This window comes from Podarcis gaigeae (assembly GCF_964106915.1).
Source record: "Podarcis gaigeae genome assembly, chromosome: 6".
Classification (NCBI taxonomy): Eukaryota; Metazoa; Chordata; class Lepidosauria; order Squamata; family Lacertidae; genus Podarcis; species Podarcis gaigeae.
The window spans coordinates 4,083,856-4,110,846 of record NC_139682.1 but is presented as its reverse complement, the minus strand read 5'-3'; the positions used below and the strand labels follow the sequence as shown (position 1 = coordinate 4,110,846).

The 26,991-nt window shown below is 48.2% G+C and overlaps 1 protein-coding gene across 3 annotated transcripts in view; it reads left to right on the top strand.

The window, feature by feature from the left end:
• SNPH (syntaphilin) overlaps positions 1-21,382 on the top strand; it is a 44,075-nt gene extending 22,693 nt beyond the window's left edge. Inside the window, exons 3-6 of one of the 3 annotated variants that reach the window (XM_083744392.1) lie at positions 6,686-6,776; positions 9,159-9,365; positions 16,835-16,984; positions 18,168-21,382. In XM_083744392.1, coding sequence (XP_083600518.1) covers positions 6,727-6,776; positions 9,159-9,365; positions 16,835-16,984; positions 18,168-19,431 — 1,671 coding nt within the window. In that variant the 5' untranslated portion in view covers positions 6,686-6,726 and the 3' untranslated portion in view covers positions 19,432-21,382. The remainder of the gene's footprint in view (positions 1-6,685; positions 6,777-9,158; positions 9,366-16,834; positions 16,985-18,167) is intronic. The other 2 variants (XM_083744393.1, XM_083744394.1) reach the window with 2 other exon arrangements.
• Positions 21,383-26,991: the final 5,609 nt, after the last annotated feature.

Genomic DNA, 26,991 nt, shown 5'->3' with positions numbered 1-26,991 from the left:
GAGGCCGTTTAGGGCTTTAAAGGTCAGCACCAACACTTTGAATTGTGCTCGGAAACGTATTGACTTTGGGTCTGGAGTACATGAAGGCGAGACATCTCCCCTATACTTCTCTTATCCCTAAAGGTTTTCCTTGATAACTGATAGAGGCTACCTAAACAAGGGATGCGAGTAGCACTGTGGTTTAAACCACTGAGCCTCCTGGGCTTGCCAATCAGAAGGCTGGTGATTCGAATCCCCATGATGAGGTGAGCTCCCGTTGCTCTGTCCCAGCTCCTGCCAACCTAACAGTTCGAAAGCATGCCAGTGCAAGTAGATAAATAGGTACCACTGTGGCGAGAAGGTGAACAATGTTTCTGTGCACTCTGGTTTCTGTCACAGTGTTCTGTTGTGCCAGAATCAGTTTAGTCCTGCTGGCCACATGACCTGGAAAGCTGTCTGTGGACAAACGCCAGCTCCCTCGGCCTGAAAGCGATATGAGCGCCGCAACCCCATAGTCATCTTCGACTGGACTTAACCATCCAGGGATCCTTTTCCTTTACCTTTATCTTTACCTTACTTCAAAAAGAAGAGTTAATATAGCACAGTGACCAAGAGTCTGAGGCTATTTCTGTCATGGATGGTTTAACTGAGATTCCTGCATTGCAGGGTTTACTCTAGATCAGTGTTTCCCAACCTTGTGCCTCCAGATGTTTTTGGCCTACAACTCCCATCATCCCTAGCTAGCAAGACCAGTGGTCAGGGATGATGGGAGTTGTAGGCCAAAAACATCTGGAGGCACAAGGTTGGGAAACACTGCTCTAGATGACCCTGAAATTCCCTTTCAACTCTACAGTTATATGATTTTATGTAAACCCTACCCCTGTGCACTCTCACTGCTCTCCCACTGGTTTGATCCAAATTTTGACAATAGAACAACCTCCCTGCATTTTAAGATGATAATGTGTTTTCAGCCTGAGCTTTTAATCAGGAAGGTTGTGATTGAAGTGGCATTTTTGCTATGAACTCAATAGGCGGAAATACTGACTTACATAACAGGGCGGTTATTGACATTTCTTTAGTGTCTTGCTAAGTGCTCAAGGCCTTAACAGTGCTGGCACCCTCACGGTGGAACTCACTTTCAAAAGAAGCTGCCCTCCTGGGTTTTAGGAAGTGCTGTGTATCAGAACTCTTTTAAGAATGGTATGGGCTGTTGAGATGATGTGTGTGCCTTGGAGGAGTGAAGATACTGATTGACACTGTTCAGTTGGGATTGGGGGCTAGCCCACAGACCAGGGGTCAGCAACCTAAGGCCCATGGGCCACAAGCGGGTGGCGCTGTGGGTTAAACCACAGAGCCTAGGACTTAGAATCATAGAGTTGGAAGAGACCACAAGGGCCATCGAGTCCAACCCCCTGCCAAGCAGGAAACACCATCAGACTTGCTGATCAGAAGGTCGGCGGTTCGAATCCCTGCGACGGGGTGAGCTCCCGTTGCTCGGTCCCTGCTCCTGCCAACCTAGCAGTTCGAAAGCATGTCAAAGTGCAAGTAGATAAATAGGTGGGAAGGTAAACGGTGTTTCTGTGTGTTGCTCTGGTTTGCCAGAAGCGGCTTAGTCATGCTGACCACATGACCCAGAAGCTTTACGCCGGCTCCCTCGGCCAGTAAAGCGAGATGAGCGCCACAACCCCAGAGTCAGCCACGACTGGACCTAATGGTCAGGGGTCCCTTTACCTTTACATTTTTAAAATAAATCAATAAATCAATAAATCCTTAAATAGCAGCCCAGGGGTATGATCAGGGCTGAGCCTGTAGTGAAGAGGGAGGATCTGTAGTTTGGCTCTGTATATAAGAATTTGTTCATGCAAACAACTTTCTTGATATTACAGTGATAAACAAGTATGTGTGAAATTATGCTTAGCTGCAGGGCTTGCAGGTACCCTAAACCAGTGTATAAGCCTTTAAATGTGCTTTGTAAAGCTGCCTTCTGGCTGTGTCCTCAGTCAACTCCAAAAGTGGTGTTGGTTCAGTGTATTTTTATTTATTTATTTAAGTATTTATAGACTAAGCTTCCATAAAAATACAGCGTGGCAGTATGCAGCACATAAAGTTGCAATAAGGTCAATAAAAAACATCAATAAAACCTTAATAAAAGCATCAGTAAAAACAAAAAGAGATCCTAGTTTGTAAAATCAGACTCACGTGGCAAAGGCCTGTCTGAATTAACAATAAGTTTTAGGGCACAGCTTCTGTCCATTCCCAAGAGCCACCAGAGAGGCTAAAGTGCAAAAACGTTCTTGTAGCCTAGTCCTATAAATGTTTGCTTAGATGAAGGGTCCATCAAGTTCAGTGGAGCTTTCTCCTGAGTAACTGCACCTAGCACAAAAGCTTTGGGGGTTGCTTGTGGAATCAGCCTGTTTTATGTCTATACTGTTTCACAAGCACAGCCCCTGCTGTTTTCTGCATCCCAGCCCCTCTAAGCTTTTGTCTAGCCAAAATGCCCCCCCTAAATTCCTTTCCTTTGCCACTCTCTGGTGCAGCCAGGGTGATGGGTTTTTCCTGGCTCAGTGCTGCAGTCAGCAGGCTTCACTCGCAGCATGCAAGCAAGCCGGGTGATGACTAATCGTGGCGCATTAGCAAAAACTCCTGCAGCTTTGCATCTTGGGGAGGAAGACTCCATCGATTGGGGAGCTTTTATCCAGAAAGGCAGCCTGCGTTGCACACAGCTGGAGACTCCCGCCCCCCAGCGTCTCCCCACTTCCCTTCCTCTCCGGAGTGAAGGGATAAAACACAGATTGCAAAGTTTAGCGGAACCTACTGTCTAACTCCCCCTTTGTGAAACTCAGGACAGTTTCTTCTGAAGATTTGTGGTGTCTTTGTGTAAAATCAAAACTGGTTGCTTACAGGATAAAAGAGTTCTTGGGACCTAAATGATTAAGGCCCAAAATATCTTAAAAGACAACAATATGTTAAGACAAACACCATCCTGTGTGTTAAGATCAGCAAAGATGTTCAGGTGGTAGTGGGGTGTAAGAGGACATTCTCTGCAGCAGCCCCACAAGTGTGGGGTTCTCTTCCTGTAGAGGTGCATCTGATGTCCTCGTTGTAGGGCTATCCCTGTATGCTGACGACCTAACCCTTTACCCATCCTTTCTGAGTTAGATATTTTAGAGATTACCTTTATTCTCTGCTTCTAAATTGCATTTCAGGTGTTGTGTTATATGTCACCTTTAACTGATCTTCAGTTGTAGCATCTCGGAGCTGTTCTAACCTGCCCTAGGATCTTATGGTGAAGAGTGGATAACATATCCTACAAATAAATAAACAAACACAGTTCAGGGACACATTCCAGCCAGGCAAAGGTGCTCAATGAAAGCCTGGAGCAGGGCCAGTGACCTGTGGAAGAGACAGGACCTAAGGAAAGTCCCAGGGGCCAGATAGAGCTCTGGAGGGCCACATTTGACTCTTGAGAAGTAGTGGACCATTAGAAGAGCAGGCCAGTGGACCATCTAGTCCAGCATCCTTTAAAAACAACAACAACAACAATTTATTATTTATAGCCTGCCCATCGTGCTGGGCTTCCCCAGCCACTCTGGGCAGCTTCCAACAAAAGATTAAAATACAGTAGTCCATCAAACATTAAAAGCTTCCCTAAACAGGCCTGCCTTCAGATGTCTTCTAAAAGTCTGGTAGTTGTTTTTCTCTTTGACATCTGATGGGAGGGCGTTCCACAGGGAGGGTGCCACCACCGAGAAGGCCCTCTGCCTGGTTCCCTGTAACTTGACTTCTCGCAGGGTGGGAACCACCAGAAGGCCCTCGGCGCTGGACCTCAGTGTCCAGACAGAACGATGGGGGTGGAGATGCTCCTTCAGGTATACAGGACCGAGGCCGTTTAGGGCTTTAAAGGTCACTTTGAATTGTGCTCGGAAACGTACTGGGAGCCAATGTAGATCTCTCAGGACCGGTGTTATTTTTTTTAAAAAAAATATAATATTTTATTAAGTTTTAAGAGTAACAACATACAGAAAAAAGAAAAAAACACAAGAAAAACACAAAAAATACACAAAAAGAAAAAAGAAAAATCCCTCTTTTTAGATTCTCATCTTTGATTCACTTATTTTCCTGACTTCCTCATGCCTCCCTTTTTTGTATCCCTTTTTAAAAAATTGTTCAGCAAATTCATATCCAATTAATTTATCTGTTATCAATCCAATCTTATTTTTTACCTTGTTGCTAGAACCCCTTCAGTTCATTTCAATGTCATCAACATTCAATTCTCAGGACCGGTGTTATGTGGTCTCGGCAGCAGCTCCCAGTCACCAGTCTGGCTGCTGCATTCTGGATTAGTTGCAGTTTCCGGGTCACCTTCAAAGGTAGCCCCACGTAGAGCGCATTGCAGTAGTCCAAGCGAGAGATAACCAGTGGCCAACCAGATGTCTATGAGAAGCCTGCAAGCAGCACCCAAACACAAGAGCCCTCTCCCCACTTCAGATTCCCAGCACCTGGTGTTCAGAAGCATACTGCATCTAACTGTGTAGGAAAGAGCACTGCCACTGATAGACTTAAAGGTAAAGGGACCCCTGACCATTAGGTCCAGTCGTGGCCGGGGTTGCGGCACTCATCTCGCTTTATTGGCCGAGGGGGCCGGCATACAGCTTCCGGGTCATGTGACCAGCATGACTAAGCCGCTTCTGGCGAACCAGAGCAGCGCACGGAAACGCCGTTTACCTTCCTGCCGGAGCGGTACCTATTTATCTACTTGCACTCTGACGTGCTTTTGAACTGCTAGGTTGGCAGGAGCAGTGACCGAGCAACGGGAGCTCACCCCGTCGCCGGGATTTGAACCGCCAACCTTCTGATTGGCAAGCCCTAGGCTCTGTGGTTTAACCCACAGCGTCACCCACATCCCTACTTAGCCTCCCTGAATTTGCCCAGTCCTCTTTTAAAGCTATCTAAGTAGGTGGTCATTACTGCGTCCTGCAGGAGCCAGTTCCACAGGTTAACTCCGCAGCACTGCATGTAGAAGTACTTTCTCCTGTGCGAATTGTAGAAGCTTGGCACAAAACTGCAGAGGCATTCTGGGGCAATTTGCCTGCCACGCGGTTCCATTTGCTCTGCTCCCTTTCGCCCCTTCTCCTTGCTCATTCTCATCCCTGAGCGCAATTCAGAATTATTATCTGATCGTTCATTGATTCGTTAATGGCTGTGACAGTTGTTCCCTGTCTCTCTGAATAGGGCTGGGAGGAGATTTCGGTGTATCCATTTTGTATGTGGAATTTGTCATTCTCCAAAAGATGACCAGCTGCTATAACCCAAAGTCTAGTTCAGGCCCAAAAACAGGACCAGGCTGGAGAGAGGGAGATGAGTTTTATGGGGCCGTGGGGATGAAGGCCAGCCAGCTGGGACAAAAGAAAGCATTTTTAAAAAATCTGTTCCTTTTTAAGATGTATAAACCGTGCTTTCGTCCACATATGGATTCCAGGGTGGCCTACATAAAAATAGAAATATCCCTACTTAGAAATATTTCACATCCCTGAACAGGAAGATGAAATCCATCAGCCCTAAATAAAAGGGGGGAGTCATGTTCTGATCCTGCCATACATACCCCATTGTTAGACCTTGTTATCCATTGTGTTCACACCACACCTTGTCCTTTCCACCTTTATGGGCTCACCCAAGGAACAAGTTAGGAGCCCATCTTTGAAGGAGGCTGTGCCTGGAGGAAGAACTGTGAGGGAAAAGACTCCACGTGGCAAGGCCTCCTTCCTCCTGCCTTGCTCCACCCTCTAGTCTCTGCTTCTCAATTTGTATTTTATTATTTCATGTACTGTGGCTTGCCGATGTTTTACTGATTATAGTTTAGAAATTATTTATCGTAACTGTTAAGGGTGAATTTCTGCAACTTTTATATGCTGTTATTATTTTACACTACTCTAATGATTGTTGAATGTTACTTTTTGATGTAGGTTGCTTGTTTTAAAGTTTTGCATTATTATCACGTTTTTGTACTGCATTACATTGTTATAAGATGTACATTTTTTGTTTCTTCAGCTTGTAAACCGCCTTGAGTATTGTAAGATAGAAAGATGGTATACAATTTTTAAAAAAATGTTGATGCAATATTAAAACCAAATAATGAATTATTGAATATTAAACCAGAGGCTATACAAGCACCTGAAACAAGTCTCTGCAAATAAAAGCATCTTAAGGTAAAGGTAAAGGTACCCCTGCCTGTACGGGCCAGTCTTGCCAGACTCTAGGGTTGTGCGCTCATCTCACTCTAGAGGCCGGGAGCCAGCGCTGTCCGCAGACACTTCCAGGTCACGTGGCCAGCGCGACAAGCTGCATCTGGCGAGCCAGCGCAGCACACGGAACGCCGTTTACCTTCCCCGCTGGTAAGCGGTCCCTATTTATCTACTTGCACCCGGGGGTGCTTTCGAACTGCTAGGTTGGCAGGCGCTGGGACCGAACGACGGGAGCGCACCCCACCGCAGGGATTCGAACCGCCGACCATGAGATTGGCAAGTCCTAGGCGCTGAGGTTTTACCCACAGTGCCACCTGCGTCCCTACAAAAGCATCTTACCAAGTAGGAAAAGCTTTATGGTTTGAAATCTAGGCATCCCCAAATGCCCCTTGCTATAACCCATGTTTGTTCTAACCCCAAAATCCTTTCCCTCCCCCTTTTTATATCTCTCGCTCTTTCCCCAGCTGGAGTGACAGCCAACGTCACCGCCAAGACCTGCGGTTCCATGGCTATGTCCCTGCCAGGGAGCAGAAGACCCTCAACGGGATCCCGGAGGTGAATATCACGAACCCTTCCCCTCTACATTGCGGAATGGGACTTCCGGCAGCATCCCTGCTGGTTCACAGCAAAGGAACAGTCCTCGCCCCCACCCCAGCCTTGCCCATGCTGCTTTCCTAGAGCGAAGAGAGAGCCTGGGTGCTCTCCAGCAATATGGAAGGAGCCCCTTCTCCTTCCATGTGCTTCGCAAATGTACCGGATTATGAATGCTGCACAGTGCCTTGTGGGGACTGCAGAGCTGCTAGCAAGGAGGGACAGGTTGTTTCTTGCGGCTGCTGTAATCCAAAGTTGCATGCCTGTTGATCACACCTTGGCACAACATTTGCATGCCTCCTCACCTGTTGTGCATGTGTGAACTGCTCCATCACAATAACTGAAGCTGGAATCAGCACTTCAGTTCTGGGTAGCCAAAGGCAGTCTTTGGGGCAGCTGCTTCCTCAGGAGCTGGGGGGTGGTCTGTTGGCGCTGGCGGTTTGCCCTTTGCTGAGTTTCTTCCTGTCCCTTAGTGTGTTTTCATACATCGGAGGTCCCTGCCATTCCCATTTGCGAAGGCACCTCCTGAGAACAGGGCTGCCGGGCTCTTCGATAGGCTCTGCTCCTGTGCCTTTAAGGCAAGCCTGCGAAGTTTGCGATGAGCCAAGCCAAGCACAACTCTCCTGTCACGCTCAGTGACCTGTCAGGTCCTGCCAGCCACAAGAGCAACACTTGTTGTTGTTGTTTGAAAATGCCAGCCCTGTCCGGGGAGAGCAGAGCAATGCTGAGCTGTTGTCAGACGCCTGAGTTCCCTGCATGTGTGTTAATACGGATGGGAGCAAGGAGAGGGTGTGCCGACCATTTTCACCTGCTGAAAAGGACTAGGAATGGTTCACCCCTGGGCAAGATGCCATGGATCTAAAGTACAAGGAGACAGATTTAGGCGAAACGTGTTAGTAAGCTGCCTGTGGTGCTGTGGAATGTCAAAACAGAGACATGTCAAGCACTTAGTACCTAGCGCACTCAGATAGGAGTGTCCTTTCCAACCCTTTGATTATATGACTCCTTATCAGAGTTTTAATTTTTATTTACAGTGTTTCTATACAGTGGACGCTCGGGTTGCGAACGTGATTTGTGCAGGTTGCACATTCGCAATCCGCAGCGTTCGCAACCTGCAGCGACGCATCTGTGCTTCTGCGCATGTGCAAAGTGCAATTGAGCGTTTCTGTGCATGTGCAACCTCCAAACCCAGAAGTAACTTGTTCTGGTACTTCCGGGTTTCGGAGCGTCCGTAACCTGAAAAAACGCAGCCTGAAGTGTCTGAAACCTGAGGTATGACTGTACTATCCATGAGCAATAAATTCCCTGGGTACATTACAACTTTAAAGATGTAGAATCATGAGATTGTAGACTTGGAAGGGGTCCCAGGGGTCATCTGGCCTAACCCCCTTCAATGCACGAATAGATGTACCGGTTCAGATGTAGAAATACAGCACAAGGGTAAAGTCAAAAGCAAATTAAGACAACGTTATTATATATACAATGGAATCTCAGTTTTCGAACGTAATCCGTTCTGGAAATCCATTCGACTTCCAAAAGATTCGGAAACCGAGGACCAATGGTCTGTCAGCAAGTTCAATGGGGAAAATTGAGAAACACACACCTCAGAAACCGTTCAACTTCTGAGATGCATTCGAAAACGGAAGCATTCCCTTCCGGGTTTTTGGCGTTCGGCTTCCGAAACATTCGGCAGCCGAGACATTCGAAAACCGAGGTTTGACTGTGTGTGTATAAAGTCAATTAATACATGTTCCCTTGCAAGCTTCTCTCCTACCTTTTCCTATCCATCTATCTAGAATGTTGCTTAAAGGGTCTCTGCCGCCTCTTGTCATCTCAAAGGCAGCCTTGGCCTAAGAATGATACTGTATTTTTCCGTGTATAAGACTAGGTTTTTTTTCCTTTTTAAAATGTCAAAAATTAGGGGGCGTCTTTTACACGGATAGTGCCACAAGGGTGGGTTGGCGAGTGGTGAGTCCCCCCAAATAGGGGGTGTCTTATACATGGAGGCGTCTTATAGACGGAAAAATACGGTACTTTCCAGCACTTCCCCTCTAGCGCTTATGATCAGATGCTTTTTCCTGGGCTCTGAGCTCCATGAAAGTGATGGGGTGCTCCTGCTGGGGTGCTGGGGAGTGGTGCTGGGGGCTTGCAGCGCCCTCCTCAGGCCCGCCTTTGCTACTGCTTCACTAACCTGTTTGCAGAGAGAGCTTTTGCCACGTTCCATTTTGAACCCCGCCTGTTTGTTCTTGTCGTTTGTTTTGTTCTGTTCTGTCCTGTTTCGTTTTTTTCTTCTTCCTGTATTCGTGTTTTCCTTTGGTGGTGTTTTTTTTTTTTCTTCGTTTTAAGCTGTGAGTTTTACGGAAGGAGTGGCTTTGCCTCGTTCTTTAAGTCTGCAACGGCCCCTGCCACTCCGACTGAGAAACAGCCTCTTCTTCCTGCCTCCAGGCGTCCCTCTCCGCCAGTGAGCATGCGGGACACCTACGGCACCTCCTCGCTCAGCAGCAGCAGCAACTCCGGCTCCTGCAAGGGCAGCGACAGCAGCCCCACCCCAAGGTAACCCTTGGCTCCTGGAAGGGCAGCACACACAAACACACAACACACCACAAGCGTCCAACATAAGAGAGAGAATTGCCTTGCCAACCCAACAGTGGCCTGCTAGATGATGATGATGATGATGATTGTTATGTACTGAGTCGAATAGGATCCAAACTGCAGCAGTCTGATTGGTCCTAGAACAATAGGATCCAAAAGGCAGCAGTCTGATTGGTCCTAGAACAATAGGATTCAGAATGCAGCAGTCTGATTGGTCCTAGAACAATGCAGCAGTATGATTGGTTGACAGGAACCACCCAATCATGCCTCAGATTGAAGTGAATCCACAACCTGATTGGTTTACAGTAGAATTCCGGAATTAGCCAATCATGTGCAGCCCATTGTGTAAATAAGGTATATAAAGCAGATACTTTGAGGGGACTTTCATTCATTCCTCCTCACCACTATGAGCTGAATAAAGAGCATGAAATCACTTTGCGACTCTGAGTCTATTTCAATGATGATGATGATGATGATTTATTTATACCCCACCCATCTGGCTGAGTATCCCCAGCAACTCTGGGCAGCTCCCAATCAAGTGTTAAAAACAATACAGCACCAAACATTAAAAGCTTCCCCAAACAGGGCTGCCTTCAGATGTCTTCTAAAAGTCAGAGAGTTGTTTATTTCCTTGACATCTGGTGCGAGGGCATTCCACAGGGCGGGCACCACCATCGAGAAGGCCCTCTACCTGGTTCCCTGTAACATGGCTTCTCACAGTGAGGGAACTGCCAGAAGGCCCTCGGAGATGGACCTCAGTGTCCGGCAGAACGATGGGGGTGGAGACGCTCCTTTAGGTATACTGGACCGAGGCTGTTTAGGGCTTTAAAGGTCAGCACCAACACTTTGAATTGGTGATATGTGGTCCTGGCGGCCGCTCCCAGTCACCAGTCTAGCTGCTGCATTCTGGATTAATTGCAGTTTCCGGGTCACCTGCAAAGGTAGCCCCACGTAGAGCGCATTGCAGTAGTCCAAGCGGGAGATAACCAGAGCATGCACCACTCTGGCAAGACAGTTCACAGGCAGGTAGAGTCTCATCCTGCGTACCAGATGGAGCTGGTAGACAGCTGCCCTGAACACAGAATTGACCTGCGCCTCCATGGACAGCTGTGAGTCCAAAATGACTCCCAGGCTGCGCACCTGGTCCTTCAGGGGCACAGTTACCCCATTCAGGACCAGGGAGTCCTCCACACCAGCCCGCCTCCTGTCCCCCAAAAACAGTACTTCTGTTTTTAATCATAATCATAATCATAATTTATTTATACCCCACCCTTCCCGGTTCAGAAAACCGGGCTCAGGTTGGCTAACAACAAATTTAAAACACTTATTTATACAACAAGAAAACAGCATAAAATACAGTATAAAAGTGTGAATAACAATAAATTTCAAAGTTCTAAAATCAATTTAATGGAAAATCCACGCAATAAACATTAGATGATCACCAGAGCTAGCTGGCTAAATTAGTCCTCTTTGGGCCAGCAAGGAGGCCAGGGGAGAATTAGCCTCTGGGATAGCTGCAGGCTGAGCACGATAAAGGCGCATTAGTCCACAGCACCTGGTAGTCTGGGAGTATGCCGCCTCTGAATATGGAGGGTTCTGCTCAGCTTGGTCTTTGCCAACCTGGCAGCCTCCACATGTTTTGAACTACAACTCCCATCAGCCTAGGCTGATGGGAGTTGTAGTCCCAAAGGATGATCAAGGGTCTGGAAACCAAGCCGTATGAGGAACGGTTGAAGGATCTGGATATGCCTAGCCTGGAAAAGAGGAGAGATGGGATAGCCATCTCCAAACACCTGTGAAGGTCTGTCGCGTGGATGCTGGAGCAAACAGGTTTTCTACTGCTCTGGAGGGTAGCACTGAAATCAATGGATTCAAGTTGCAAGAAAGTAGATTCTGACTAAACATCAGGAAGATAGATAGATAAGATAAAACTTTATTCGCATTAGCCAATGGCCATACCAACAGTAAAACATTACAGTATACACAGAAAAGGAAGTTTGATATAAGAGCACAATTTAAAGTCCTGAATCAGCAGTCAGTTAGTGGCCCTTATTCTGATTGCCCCTGCTGTGAACCTAGCCACCTTTGCTGTTATCTGCTCATTTTGATCTGATAGAAGAAAAGACATTGTGGCAGTGGCTGAGCGCCCTGGGATGGTTAGTACGAGTGGGGTGAGGATCTCGTTCCTCAGGTCTTTGTAGAGAGTACAAGACAGGAGGATGTGTGCAGCGGTTTCGGTGCTGCCATCTCCACAGGGGCAAAGACGTTTCTCAGGCAGGATATTTTGGAATCGACCCTCAAGTACCGCAGATGGCAAAACATCCAGTCTTGCAAGTGTAAAAGCACATCTGTATTTTGGGATCATAAGTTTGTGCAGATATGGGGCCAGAAAATCAAAATGGAGAGGTGGAAAATGAACATACCAAGGGCAGAATTTCCTTATAGTGGCCAGGTTTTTCTGAAACATCAAGAAGAACTTTCTGGCAGTAAGAGCTGTTCAACCGTGGAATGGAGTCCTTCATAAGATTCACTGGAGGTTTTCAAGCAGAGGTTGTATTGCAGGGGGTTGGACTAGATGGCCTTTGGGGTCCCTTCCAACTGTGATTCTATGAAAACATTTGAAGGGCACCCAGCTGGCAAAGGCTAATTTAGCCATTCTGGCTAATAGCCATCACCTAACCTCAACATAGGCGCTGTGGGTTAAACCACAGAGCCTAGGACTTGCTGATCAGAAGGTCAGCGGTTCGAATCCCTGTGACGGGGTGAGCTCCCGTTGCTTGGTCCCTGCTCCTGCCCACCTAGCAGTTCAAAAGCACATCAAAGTGCAAGTAGATAAATAGGTACCACTCTGTTGGGAAGGTAAACGGCGTTTCCATGCGCTGCTCTGGTTCGCCAGAAGCAGCTTAGTCATGCTGGCCACATGACCCGGAAGCTGTACACCAGCTCCCCTGGCCAATAAAGCGAGATGAGCGCCACAACCCCAGAGTCGGTTACAACTGGACCTCATGGTCAGGGGTCCCTTTACCTTTACCTTTAACCTCAACATGTCCAATATAACTGGGGAAATGTAATTGATTAGTCCAATCCTAACCTGGCACCAGTGATCCAGGTGGACTGCCAAATAATGGCAGATTTAACCCCTAATGCAGGTTCACTCAGGGTGTCCTGCAGCACAGAAGAGTAGCTGGGAAGCAACTGGAAGGTAATCTGCCTGTACTCTTTTATTGAACTACATGGCTAACTATATTTGTAAGCAACCGTGAATATGAATTCAGCTGCTGATAATAAGGCTGGACCTGTGAATGAACTCCAATAAATAAATAAACCCCATAAAAAGGGGTTGGATTCTGTCTTTAAAAGTAGCTGTTTCAAAAGAGCAGTACTGCAGTATGTGCAGACTAATTCTGAACTCAGTTGAAATGAGGGCAGTTACACGCCGCTAAAACTGGGGCATAACGTATGTCCCTTGATACAGAGTTTCAGAAGTGATCAAATTCACCATTAGGGCGGAAAGGCAGGAAAGTTGCCAACAGATTCCATATATCTATATCTAGATAGATAGATAGATAGATAGATAGATAGATAGATAGATATCACAATTGCTCTTATGCACCTGTCCTTTGCATACAACCCATGTATTGACCTGGAATTAAAAGATAAATAAATATGGATTGTATTTCAGGAACCCTAAAAATTAAGTCTAATGTTGCAATAGGAAAAAGGAAAGGAAAGGAAAAAGCTCCATTCAACAGAAACTTTGTGAAGGTCCCCAGTTATTGCAGCTGCAAATGGAATAGTGCTCTAAGGATGTATTTTCACGTTACATATTTTTGGCAGTGTTCCTGTTCTCAGCTCCTGCTTCTCCCATCTATAACATCCAGCCCAGCCTACCTGTCGTCATGATGATGTGTGTGTCCTCCCTGCTATCACATTCCCTGCTCCGCATCACTGGCAGGACCAGGGAGCCACGCATAAGCATATATATCGTATTTTTCGCTCTATAGGACGCACCTTTCCCCCTCCAAAAATTAAGGGGAAATGTGTGTGTGTCTTATGGAGCGAATGCAGGCTCCTTGGCTTCAGCGATAGCAAAGCGAAGCCTCCAAAGTGCAGAGGGAGCGCTCCCTCTGCACTCCGGAGGCTTCGCATTGCTTTCGCTGAAGCCAGGAGAGTCTATCCCTGAAGCCTGGAGAGTGAGAGGAGTCGGTGCGCACCGACCCCTCTCGTTTTCCAGGCTTCAGCAAAAGGAACCCGAAGCCTGTGGCCTCGGGTTCCTTTTGCTGAAGCCGGGAGAACAAGACTCTCCTGGCTTCAGCAGAGAGCGAGAGCTATGCGGCGCCCCTTCAGCGAAGCGGGAGGAGAAATGGAAGGAGCTCCGTTTCTCCTGCCGCTTCGCTGAAGGGGCGCTGAGCAGAGAGGGGGAGAGGTTTTTTTCCTTGTTCTCCCCCTCTAAAGCAAGGTGCGTCCTATGGTCGGGTGTGCCCTATAGAGTGAAAAATACAGTGGTGCCCCGCAAGACGAACGCCTCGCAAGACAGAAAACCCGCTAGACGAAAGGGTTTTCCGTTTTGGAGGCGCTTCGCTAAACGAATTTCTCTATGGGGTCGCTTCGCAAGACGAAAAAATCTTGCGAGTTCCCGCGGGTTTTTTTCGCTCCCCCCCCCCTTTTCCTAAGCTGCTAAGCCGCTTAACAGCTGATCCACTGATAAGCCGCTTAACAGCTGATCGCTAAAAGCCGCTAGACCGCTAATAGCGCTAATCCGCTAAACTGTCAATGGGCTTGCTTCGCAAGACAAAAAAACCGCTAGACGAAGAGAATCGTGGAACGGATTCTTTTCGTCTTGCGAGGCACCGCTGTACGGTATATATTTTTATAAGCCTGCATTCTTTGTAACATATATTTCCACTGCAAGTTCGTAACATTGGACTTGATCCCATTTAATAATAATAATAATAATAATAATAATAATAATAATAATAACCACCTTTAATATTGAATCAAATTCAGTAGTACTGGGGCTGTCCTCCTTGGGAGTCTGGGTCTCATTCCCAGTACAGTTCTGAAAGGCTAAAGTCTCATCTTACCAAAAGGGTCCTCTGCTGCCATTACATTTAAAGGCAATTCTTTTGAGCTCTCTGGGAAGGAAGGAGGAGGTGTGAACTGGCATAGAGATGGACCAAATTAAGGAAGACAGGCCAGGTCCCAGATTCCTAACTCTACACTCAGGATTGCACATAGACTTTCCCAGGTTTTGTAGTGGGAAGAGGATGGCAGAGACTTGCGCTGCTTTCCTAATTTCTCTTTTTTTATCAATGTAGACACTGAGCATTTAGGAAGCAAGTATAAATGTGGACAGGAAATCTAGAGACAGCATCAGTCCCGCACTCCAATGTTCTTGAAAGCTGCCGATCAGCCAGGAAACTTTTAGCCACCTGTTCAAACCAGGCTTAAACTCATACTCTTCCCTTTCACTGGCTGTATTCCAAACTGTCAGGACACTGCCAGGCAGCAAGACACTGGCTTCAACCCTGACAGTAGCAGATAGATGAGGTCCACAGTCCAACATCCCTATTAAGCAAGCCCTTTTGAATAATTAAGGAATGCGGGTGGTGCTGTGGGTTAAACCACAGAGCCTAGGACTTGCCGATCAGAAGGTCGGCGGTTCAAATCCCCGCAACGGGGTGAGCTCCCATTGCTCGGTCCCTGCTCCTGCCAACCTAGCAGTTCGAAAGCACATCAAAGTGCAAGTAGATAAATAGGTACTGCTCTGGCGGGAAGGTAAACGGCGTTTCCGTGCGCTGCTCTGGTTTTCGTCATGCTTCGTCATGCTGGCCACATGACCCGGAAGCTGTACACCGGCTCCCTCGGCCAATAAACAAGATGAGCACCGCAACCCCAGAGTCGGCCACGACTGGACCTAATGGTCAGGGGTCCCTTTACCTTTACCTTTGAATAATTAAGCTGCACAAAACCCCACTTAATTATTTACTTTAGTCATTTCTAATGTGCCCTGGGGGGAAAGATTCTTTGAAGGGTGGAGGTAGAAATGTCTAAAATAAACCAATTAAAATGTAGGCTTTTCTACAGCTTGACAGCTAAAGTACACATCATGGAATCAATATATATGTAATAAAGCAACATACAATTCAAAAATCAACAGTAGTCTAATGCTGTTTACTGTTTAAAAAAAATCAAGGATATAAAACATCATGCTTAAAAAGCCAGGGCAAGGTGGGGAGATATAGGAAACAGACACACTTCCCTGGGCAAAGCATTTTAACACTGGAAAAAAGAAACTTCCCCTCATTGACACTGATAGGATCAGGGCCCCTGCCACAGCCTGAGCTCGGGAGAGCTGTTTTTTTGTGAGGGTTTTCTACAGCAGAATATTACTGTGCAACAAATTTATTTTTAAACTTATTTTAGCTATGTATTTATGACCCCCCATTGCTCCCCAAAGGCAGAAAACTAGCCAAGGTCAATGGTTATTGATAAATACAGAAAGGGTGCAAAGTACAAGGGTTTGGCAAATCGACACAATGTCAAGGGTCTTGCAAGCGTAAAGAAGCGTCTTTTGTCTTAAATGTCTGTCTGATTTCCCCCTCTGCTGCAGCTCTTCTCTGTTTCTTCATTTGCTACAGTCATTAGTCTGCTATAGCTCCACATTACCCCATCCTGGGCAAGAGCCAGCACTAAAGCATCCTTTGCACGGGGTCATTGTTCTCCTCTGTTCTTGCTTGGCTTTGGAAGAAAAATCTGGAGAAAGGAGCAGAAAAATCTGAGCTCGAAACGTGCATACTTACCGTATTTTTTGCTCCATAAGACGCACTTTTTCCCTCTTAAAATCTAAGGGGAAATGTCTGTGCGTCTTATGGAGTGAATGTGTGGTCCCTGGGGCTGGGGGGGGGGGGACCCGGGCTTCCCCTGCCAGCCCCGACCTGTTCTTTGGGGCTGGTGGTGGTGGGGAAATGCTTCTGGGGTAGCCCACGAAGCCTCCGCAGGACAGCGGGAAGCCTTCATCCCGCTGCCCTGGGGAGGCCTCACGTGCCTATCCTTGGCTTTTGCGGGAGGTGGGGGAAGGGACAGAGCGAGGCTCTCTCACTTCCCCCACCTCCCGCAAAAGCCCCCAAGAGCCGCGTATTTTTTTTCATGAATTCCCCCCCCCCCAAAAAAAAAGTAGGTGCGCCTTATGGAGCGAACAATACGGTAACTTAGCAATGTCAACATAGGCAGCACTGTCCGGAGTTTCTGAAGCTTAAAAGGTGAGCCCCAAGGTGCCTGCAGTCTAATTTTCAGCCATGGGAGAGAGAACAAGAACGTGAGTGTGAGAAAGTGAGGAGATGCAATCAAGTGCTCTGAACCTTCCCTGGACCAGGAAGGGAAATCTCCCTTTAGACCATAGGCACTGATGAACTTTCCTGTCTTTTCAGGCGCCCAGTCAAGTACTTGCTGTGCAGTGACAACCATGGGATCAAGCCCCCAACCCCAGAGCAGTACCTTACGCCTCTCCAGCAGAAGGAGGTCTGCATTCGACACCTCAGGGCCAGGCTGAAAGACACACATGAGAGGCTGCAGGACAGGTCAGTATTTGGGGGGCTCTTCCACCTGGGGTGGGGGAATTTGAGGCTCGGCATTCCCCTGAACATACTAGGCCAGGCAAGCAGCAGTCAGCCTTGCAGGCCGCTCAGAACTGTGTCAGGTGGAACTTTTCAGGTGCTAATGATTGATAGATTACAATAGCTGGCTTCATGGGAACGACGCACCTTCCTGATATTTGCTGTGGAAGTGGCTCCTTGCCAGTGCTGAAGATTCAGCTGCAAATTTAGCCAGCTTCGTGCGCTTCACCTCAGGCAGCAAACCCTAAACCTTACTCACAGGTAAGTGTGCATAGGATTGCTGTCCAAGAGAAGCAGATAAAGGTAACTTTGCTGAATTTGTACAGTCTACTCACAGAATTTAACTTTCACTCTATACCAGGGGTAGTCAACCTTTTTATACCTACCACCCACTAATGCATCTTTCTTGATGGTACAATTTCCTTACCACCCACCAGTGCTCGATGGAAGGAGGATTCAGCTTAGCCGTAGGATAGAATAGAATAGAATAGAATAGAATAGAATAGAATAGAATAGAATAGAATTTATTATTTATACTCCACCCATCTGGCTGGGTTTCCCCAGCCACTCTGTATTAAAATACAGTAGTCTGTTAAACATTAAAAGCTTCCCTAATCAGGGCTGCCTTCAGATGTCTTCTAAAAGTCTGGTGGTAGTTCTTCTCTTTGACATCTGGTGGGAGGGCATTCCACAGGGCGGGTGCCACTACCGAGAAGGCCCTCTGCCTGGTTCCCTGTAACTTGGCTTCTTGCAGTGAGGGAACCGCCAGAAGGCCCTCAGCACTGGACCTCAGTGTCCGGGCTGAACGATGGGGGTGGAGACGCTCCTTCAGATATACTGGACCGAGGCCATTTAGGGCTTTAAAGGTCAGCACCAACACTTTGAATTGTGCTTGGAAACGTGCTGGGAGCCAATGTAGGTCTTTCAAGACCGGTGTTATGTGGTGTCGGCGTCCACTCCCAGTCACCAGTCTAGCTGCCGCATTCTGGATTAGTTGTAGTTTCTGGGTCACCTTCAAAGGTAGTCCCACATAGAGCACATTGCAGTAGTCCAAGCGGGAGATAACCAGAGCATGCGCCACTCTGGCGAGACAGTCTGTTGCAGAGCTAGCAAGGACAGTGACCGTCTGCTTGTCCGTCTGCTCCAGGGATGCCGAGATCGATGACCTGAAGACGCAGCTCTCCAGGATGCAGGAGGACTGGATCGAGGAGGAGTGCCACCGCGTGGAGGCCCAGCTGGCGCTGAAGGAGGCCCGGAAGGAGATCAAGCAGCTGAAGCAGGTCATCGACACCGTCAAGAACAACCTGATGGAGAAAGACAAAGGGCTCCAAAAGTATTTTGTGGACATCAACATTCAGAACAAGAAGCTGGAGACCTTGCTGCACTGCATGGAGGTTGCCCAGGACGGGACGGTCAAAGAAGAGGGGGCTGCCGAGTCCGCGGGGGGCTCTCCGGCCCGCTCCCTCACCCGCAGCTCCACCTACACCAAGCTGAGCGACCAAGGAGCCGCCGACAGGAACCTGGGCGGCTCCCAGATCTCAGTGGAAGAAGCGGCCTGTGACAGCGGCTTTGTGGCCGCAGACGACTCCTTGAGCCGGACGGACTTGCTGGACCAGAGCAGCCTCCTGTCCTCTGGGGTGGAGTGCGGCACAGACGACACCTCCCTGCAGACCAACTTCACCCTGGGGTCCCGGGTGCCCACCAGCTCCACGTATGAGAAGCTGATGGGGTCTCAGCACAGCGTCGAGGCGGCGGTGCAAGCCAGCTGCATGCAGGAGCAAGCCATACAGACGGACTTTGTGCAGTACCAGCCGGATCTCGATACCATCCTAGAGAAGGTGATGAAATCCCAGGCTTGCAGCCTGGCCAGCCCCACCTCCGTGTGGGTGTCTGAAATGGAGGGTGCAGCTGAACCGCGTAGCTTGGAGATCCAGGGCCAGAGCCTTCCTGGGGGGGCCATGGACATGGCAGCTGCTGATCCCAGCTCAGCTGTGTTGATCAGCGCAGTAGAGGAGAGAGAGAACGCTACTGAGCAAGCAGCTTTGCCAAGCCCAGTGGCCAACAGCCCAACCGTGCGCCAGCCTTCTTGCGCCAGCCAGTCGGTGAGCGTCATGTGCGCCCCAGAAGAAGAAGAAGAAGAAGAAGCTGAGCCAAGCCAGGAGCTCGTAGCAGCAGCGACAGCGGAGCCTCAAACTTACTGGAGCCGCCACTTCATCGTGGATCTCCTGGCTGTGGTGGTGCCGGCAGTGCCTACGGTGGCCTGGCTGTGCCGCTCACAGAGGAGGCAGGGCCAGCCCATCTACAACATTAGCTCGCTCCTGCGGGGCTGCTGCACGGTCGCCCTGCACTCTATCCGCAAGATCAGCTGCCGCTCCGTCACCAACACCAGCAGCTCCTGCTCCCAGCCATGACCTCCTTCCCCCGCCCAGCCCGTTGCGCCGCACACATGCTTCGCCCAGAGAGAGCCAGTTCATGGAAACGACCATAATTTAGCTGACCACTGATTGTACATTTCATCCACGCACTGAGACTTTTTATTTATTTTGGTATTTATTTGGGGGGGGCGCACCTGGGTGACAGTTCTGACCTGCTGCATCTCGATTTATACAAATGACTTGGGGGAGTTAGCGTTGCCCCTCTTTCTGCAACCCTGGAGGAATTGCTTAAGGAGCTGGGATTGGGCAGCCGGCCTCCCTGCTGAAAGACCCTTGCGCCGTAGGTGCTGTAGCTTGCGGAAGTTTGCCTGTCATTCCACTTCAGGGAAGTTACGAGACTTTTTCCCAATCTCTCTCCTTTCCATAGTAGGCTCTTTTTGCGATACGCTGAAAAAGCTCTCTGATAACTTGTTCCTTTCTCTTCTGCTTTTTCTAAGGCTACTCTAGAAACCACCAGTGTCCCTAATCCTCACTAGGCCCCCACCCGCCACCCACTTTTGCTCGTGTTCCCTCACTTACAGGATTTTGCAGCAGTAACTACAGATCCTGCCTGAGCCTTTTGCCGGCTCCCGATGGGAAGAGAAGGGGCACATCACAGTTGCCTTGCAGTGACGAGATGTATTCTCACCCACTACCAGGTTGACTCAGAAGTGAGGAAGGAGTGGATTTCATAGCTCAGCAATCGATCACCTGCTTTGCATGCATTCCCCAGCACCTCCAGGTGGGACTGGGAGAGACCTCTGCCAGTCAGTGTAGGCAGCACTGGCCTAGATGGACCAGTTATCTGACTCCACATGAGATAGCTTCATATGGTCCATGGACCCAGAGACATCACTTTCCTCCTTTCATCCAGTGACAGGCAAAGGGACCATCATCTTTCTTTCATGGGGCACAAAAAATAAAGCAGAACCCTTTCTCCATCTAATGACACAACGCCCGTCACCTTCCTGACAGTTTAAAATGGCAAATTCCTTCCTTCGAAATGGGTTACCATTTCCCCAGTCTTACTAAAGCAGTCGGCGCTTGCATTTTCAAGCTCAGTTCACAGTTTGTGTTTCTTCTTCTTCCCAAACAAAAAAAATGACTTTACCAATTTATAATCCCGCATTCCAACCCTCTCCTGTCGCCCTTTCTGTGCCATTGGTGCCAGTCATTTTGGCACCTTAAGTATGCTGCCTTCCAATCCACCAGGGGCAGTAGCAGGGCTACTGTTCAGTAGTAGCTTCTGCAGGCAGAGAGGGCAGCGCACATGTGCTGTGCATGCGCCCTGGTCCTGGTTCAATACAATGCTACCTTGGTTTGCATACGTTTTGGATTACAAACACGTCAAACCCAGAAGTGCATGTCCCAGTTTGCAAACTTATTTTGGATTACAACCCATTTTTTTTTTTTTTTTTGGATTACGAACAATTTGGGGGGGGAGGTCCCATTGGTGAAAGCGCGCCTTGGGTTACAACCTGTTTTGGTTTACAAACGGACCTCCAGAACGGATTATGGTTGTAAACCAAGGTACCACTGTATTAGGCGTCTCCTGTTTGTTCTTAATGTTTTCAATACTGCCTGCCTTAGGCGCAAGTCAATGGACATGATCATGGGGGGAGGGGTAAGAGACCCTGGATAAATCACTGCTGGTCAGGATAGATAATGCCATGTTGGGTGGCCTGGTGGTCCGAATAAGGAAACTGCCCAACGCTATCCCATGTCCCTGTGGCTTCATCCTGCTCTGCTCTTTCCCCTGCCCCCACTTGCCAGACAGTGATGCCCAATAAATAGTCTGTTATTCTGGACGCGGGTGGCACTGTGGGTTAAACCACAGAGCCTAGGGCTTGCCGATCAGAAGGTCGGCGGTTTGAATCCCCATGACGGGGTGAGCTCCCATTGCTCGGTCCCTGCTCCTGCCAACCTAGCAGTTTGAAAGCACGTCAAAGTGCAAGTAGATAAATAGGTCCCGCTCTGGCAGGAATGTAAACGGCGTTTCCGTGCGTTGCTCTGGTTTGCCAGAAGCGGCTTAGTCATGCTGGCCACATGACCCGGAAGCTGTACGCAGGCTCCCTCGGCCAATAAAGCAAGATGAGCGCCGCAACCCCAGAGTCGGCAACGACTGGACCTAATGGTCAGGGGTCCCTTTACCTTTTATGCTGGAGTCATGCAATACAACTCCCTTCCCAACTCAATTTTCTTCTTATTCACCCGCTTCCTTCAGATTTTATGCCCACGAATCCCCTAAGAAAAACAGATGCTTTCATCTGGAGGCTCCTTTGGCAAACTTCGTAAGGGGTTGATCCAAACCAGTATTCTTTAGTCCAGTAGTCTTCAGTCTTTTCACACCCAGGACCCACCTTTGACCCAAACATTCCCCATTATTATTATTTTACCATAGTGCAACTGCTGCTGTTGTGATCCATCATAGATCAAGCCGTGGCCCAGAAGTCAGTCCCAACCCACCTGTTGAAAAACCAGTGCTTTAACCAACCTCAAACAAATGATGCTGCTCACACCACTAAGATGTGCTGTGCCCCCCTTTTCTCTCAAATCCAGCAACCTGTTTCATGAGCCCACAACTTCTCATTCCTGCCACTGGTGTTCCAATTACCCACTATGCTTTTTCAAAGCAACTGCGAAGGAACAATGCACACAGACTGCTGCTTTTTTTGTCCCATTAGTGACGACTCTCCACACTCCAAGGAAAAACCAGTAGGAAGAGAGCTCACATGGGATGGAATGAATGAATGCCTAGATGTATGATTGTTTTAAGACTCAACATATATCTCCTCTAGGTGGTGTAGGAGCCCCAGGGATGACACACTGTGTAGTACGTATAAACTGGATTTTTATTGTTAGGATTTAAGACTCAGGCCTGTCTTGAAGTCATGCCCTCTGCTTTGGGTTTTCCTTTTCCTTAATCCCCAGAGTTGGTTGTGGCTACTCAGGGGGAAGGGAAAGGCACTTTGCACTTTCTCAGAGACACTTCATTCGTTCACATTTCCCAGGGCTAACGCTTGGGGAGCTTTGTCTCACGTCAAGCCCTGATCACTAGCACCTAATGCACCAAATGGTGCTCTACCATGTTCAAAAGTTTGGTTCTCTAACTTGGAAAGCAAGAACTAAACAGGCCAGGCCGGGGAAGCAGACATTTCAAATTTGAGCCTGGGCTCACTTTCGCCTATTTACCCCCCAAAGTGTTGCAGAATTATGGAGAGAAATCCCAGCCCTTCTGCCTCCCTCCCCCCCCCCCACTTGAGAATGTTAACAGAACGTAGTGGATCACGAATGTTGCGCGAAAACTTCACTTTTGACGACCGCGTTATTGTCACTTCTCCCCATCACGTTCATGACGAGACTTTTCGAACTCTCTTTGGCTCTGACTCCCCCAGCTGGGAACTGAATTGTACGTCGTCCACTTCTTGGAAGCGGCTGCTGGCCGAGATGCAGAAGAGCCAGATAATATACCTCGCGTAGAGCAACTGGCCGCCCCCTCGCTTGGGGCAGTAATTAAGGAGTCCTTAATTCGGTTTTTGTCTTGCTTTGCACTATGTTCACTTTTGGCAAACTTGAACCCCACCATGCAAAGGTTATCGGCTGACAGCTTCAGGCGGTTGGTTTCCTGTCCCGCTAACCAGCTCTCCGCCGTGCTGCTGGAAAAGCCCATTTTTCGGAACTGAAGAGGTGAAGGAAGCCGGGATACGGTTCTCCTACCCGGTTGCTTCTTCCATAATTAGTATGAGCTTTGAGAGAAGAAATATATGCCACAGGTGGCTCAATGGGTCCTTTTGTCTTATTTGAGCTTAAGCTTATGGATGTACGGGTGGCGCTGTGGGTAAAAGCCTCAGCGCCTAGGGCTTGCCGATCAAAAGGTCAGCGGTTCGAATCCCCGTGGCGGGGTGCGCTCCCGTTGCTCGGTCCCAGCGCCTGCCAACCTAGCAGTTCGAAAGCACCTCCGGGTGCAAGTAGATAAATAGGGACCGCTTACCAGCGGGAAGGTAAACGGCGTTTCCGTGTGCAGCTCTGGCTCACCAGAGCAGTGATGTCACGCTGGCCACGTGACCCGGAAGTGTCTCCGGACAGCGCTGGCCCCCGGCCTCTTGAGTGAGATGGGCGCACAACCCCAGAGTCTGGCAAGACTGGCCCGTATGGGCAGGGGTACCTTTACCTTTACCTTTTATGGATGTTTGGGTGATGCTGTTGGAGGGAGAAGGGAGCTGCACTTCCAGTTCCAGTTCTGGACTACTGGGATGCCACTGGGTGGGTTGGTTTAACGGGATTGGTGCGAGCAGAGGCCAGGGGAAGTATTTAGTGAAAAGACTGAGCTCCCTTCTCCTCCTCGCATGGAGACTTTCCCCTTCAGTGCTTGAGGGTCAGTTTCATACAGCCTTAAATTCTATGACTGCTATTTACTCTGTATTAGCAAAACGTCTGTCGTCAGGATAGGTGGGAGGGAGGGCTTGTATACTGCAGATCTCTTTGGGGAGGGCACTCCCGTACAAGATCCCTAATTGGGGGGCGGGGGGACAACAGGTAAGTTCCGCCCTCCCCACAAAGCATCCCTCAAATGCAATGTGATATGTTTCCTTGTAGGAGTGAGCGACAACCATTTATTCATCTGGGAGAAAGAAAGTACTGGGTGCATTCATTGGCGACGGAGCTTAAGATGTTCCTAGTGACCACCAGGCACTAAAGAAAGCCTTCCCTGGCTTGCATGGCCCCTTCCTGTGTTTCTGTTTTTCAGTCCTACTAGAGTATCCAAGAATCATAGAAGTTTAGAGCTGGAAAAGGGAGCCCAAGACTCATCCAGGGAAGTTTTCAATGTCTGAGGTTTTATTGTATTTTCAATATTTTGCTGGGAGCCGCCCAAACCGATTGGGGCAATGCACTCAGATGGGTGGCATAATAATAATAATAATAATAATAATAATAATAATAATAATAATAATAATAATAATTTATTTATATATCCCGCCCTCCCCAGCCAAAGCTGGGCTCAGGGCGGCTAACACCAGTAAAATTACAGTAAAAACATAGTAGGGAGGGGAAAAAACCAATTTAAAATACAGGTTAAAATGCAATTTAAATAATTAAATTAATTTAAAATTATTACTGTTATTATCATTAAAGCATAAGATGATGGGAAGAAATAAAAATATGAATGGACAAAAAGAAATTTTGTATTTTCCTTCAGGTTTTTAGGCAGAGGCTGGGTGGCTGTCTGTGAGGGATTCTTTAGCTGAGATTCCTGCATTGCAGGGAGTTGAACTACATGGCCCTTGAGGTCCCTGCCAGCTCTACAGTTCTATGATTCTATTTTTTTAGAATGGCCCTGTCCATTTCTTGAAACCGTCCATCCTACAAGAGATCAAGTTGTCGCAAGCCGTTGCAAGGCCACAGGACTGGGCGGGGGGGGGGGGGGGGAACAGCCAAGCAAACATCGCTGCAAGCTTGGCTGTCCCAGCATTGCTGGGTCTCTGGGCGAGGAGATGAAGGCAATGGCAAGAGCCCCTCAGCAGGCCCTGTGGCTCCTTGCTCTTGGGGCACTGCTTGCCCTTCCCTCTGGGTCCAGTCTGGACAACTGCCCACAGGGGGGACAAAAGGCGGTGGAGGAAATGGCCGTGTCTTATCCCTCGTCAGGACTTGTGTGCTCAGAGAGGGCAGGTGAACAGGGAAGGAGAAGGAGGGCTGCAAAGCTCAAAGGGTAGCTGGGGGTCACCTTGTAAAGACGTGGGCCTCGGAGGATGCTCAGCAATGCCAATCGCCAATGCCAGCCCTATGGCACAGAGAGAGCCTCAGCTATAGAAGCCACAGCCATGGAACCGAGAAATTGCACAAAACAAATGAAATGCCACGAAAATCCCTGAAACAAGAAGTAATCGACTAGAAATATTATCTTGTGGGAATCAACTAGAAATATTACCAACTAGAAATATTAATATATTATTAATATTATAAATATTATAAACTAGAAATATTATTAATATGTGGAAATCAGCTAGAAATATTATCGTGTGGACATCAAATCAGTCTTTAACATCAGCAGTCACATCTAGACCATGGGAGCGTTTCAGCCCTGTTCTTGAGTTTGTTCAAAACCTAAAACAGCTTTATCTTGTATTCCTTTCTTTGAACTTGTGCCATTTAGGTTTTTAAACCTTTTTGTAAAAGCAGCACCGGAATTTTCATAGTTGAGCCTTCAATCCCTTATTATTGTGCTTTGCCTTCTTCAAGTTGGGCTTTAAAACTTGCTATTTAGGTTTTCAAACCTTTTTTGTAAATTCCGTATTAGAAACTCTACTTTTGAGTCTTCAATCCTTTATTACTGCGTTTTGCTTTACCTAGGTTGAGCAAGGATTATAATACGTCAGAATTTTTAGGATTCAACCCTTGTTTGAATATTTTGGTCATTTAAAGTTTACATTTTTCTATTTCCTTCTGAGGAAACGGAATACTTCAGTGAAACGAGGTTTGTAGTCGGCATCCCGTTAAGGCTTTGTTCTATTTTAGGTTTTCCCTTAAGTTTTTTTTAATTTTTATTATTTAGTTGATTTCTGCAAGATAATATTTCTAGCCGATTACTTCTCGTTTAAGATATTTTCACGGTATTTCATGTGTTTTGTGCAATTGAAGGTACAAGAGCTGGGCTTACGTTTGGATTTAATGGGGACTCTGTTGCATGCAGAGCCAATGCTAGCAAGCACATGGTCCCATCCCACCCCGCTTAGTGCCAGTGTCACAGTTTGCGCCCCAGGTCTTCAGCTGCCCTGACCAGAAGGCTCGCATTTGTGACCGGGGTGCCTTCACGAGCCGCTCAGTCGGCCTGTGCTTCTTTCCCCTTCAGGCTCACGACGTAGCAGCAAGGGCAAACAGGTTGGGCGTGCCGTGTGTCGCAAGCCCAGGCCCAGAGTTTCACGAGCCTCCTGAAGCCAGTTGAGCATGGCGGCCGCAGCATCTGTGTCTGTGCCTGTGCCAAACAAACAGCCCATGTGATTCAGCTGCCGCAAGGATTTGAAAGAGTCGAGGGTAGGTTGAATACCGTAGATTCCAGCATATTAGGCGACTGGGCGTATAAGACAACCCCCCAAATTGGCAGTGCCAATTTGGGGTTTCGTCTTATAAGCCCAGCCTTATATGCTGGGCAGGAGAAAGCCGCCCAGCGCGACGCGAAGCCCGCCGTCCGCTGCTGCCTCGGAGGTAGTACCCGGCGTATAAGATGACCCCCAACTTTTTAACCTCTTTTCCGGGGTTAAAAAGTCGTCTTAGACACCGGAATCTATGATAACCCTCGGTTTGCTTGGGTGACAGAAAGGGGCAAGGGTTAGGGGAAACATAGAAGGCAGATTTTCCAAATGAGCTAGCCAGTGGGAGGCAGGTTTTGCCTCTGTTTTAACTGTAAAGTGAAGTATTTGGGTAGGGAAGGAGAGCGCGAAAGAGTGGATTTTGGTGAAAGGGTGGCAAACATGGCTGGTGGTGCGCTACGAGGAAAGCCGCCCATGTGATGTACTTGTGGATATGTGTACACATCTGTTAGACTATCCAAAGCTCTGCAGA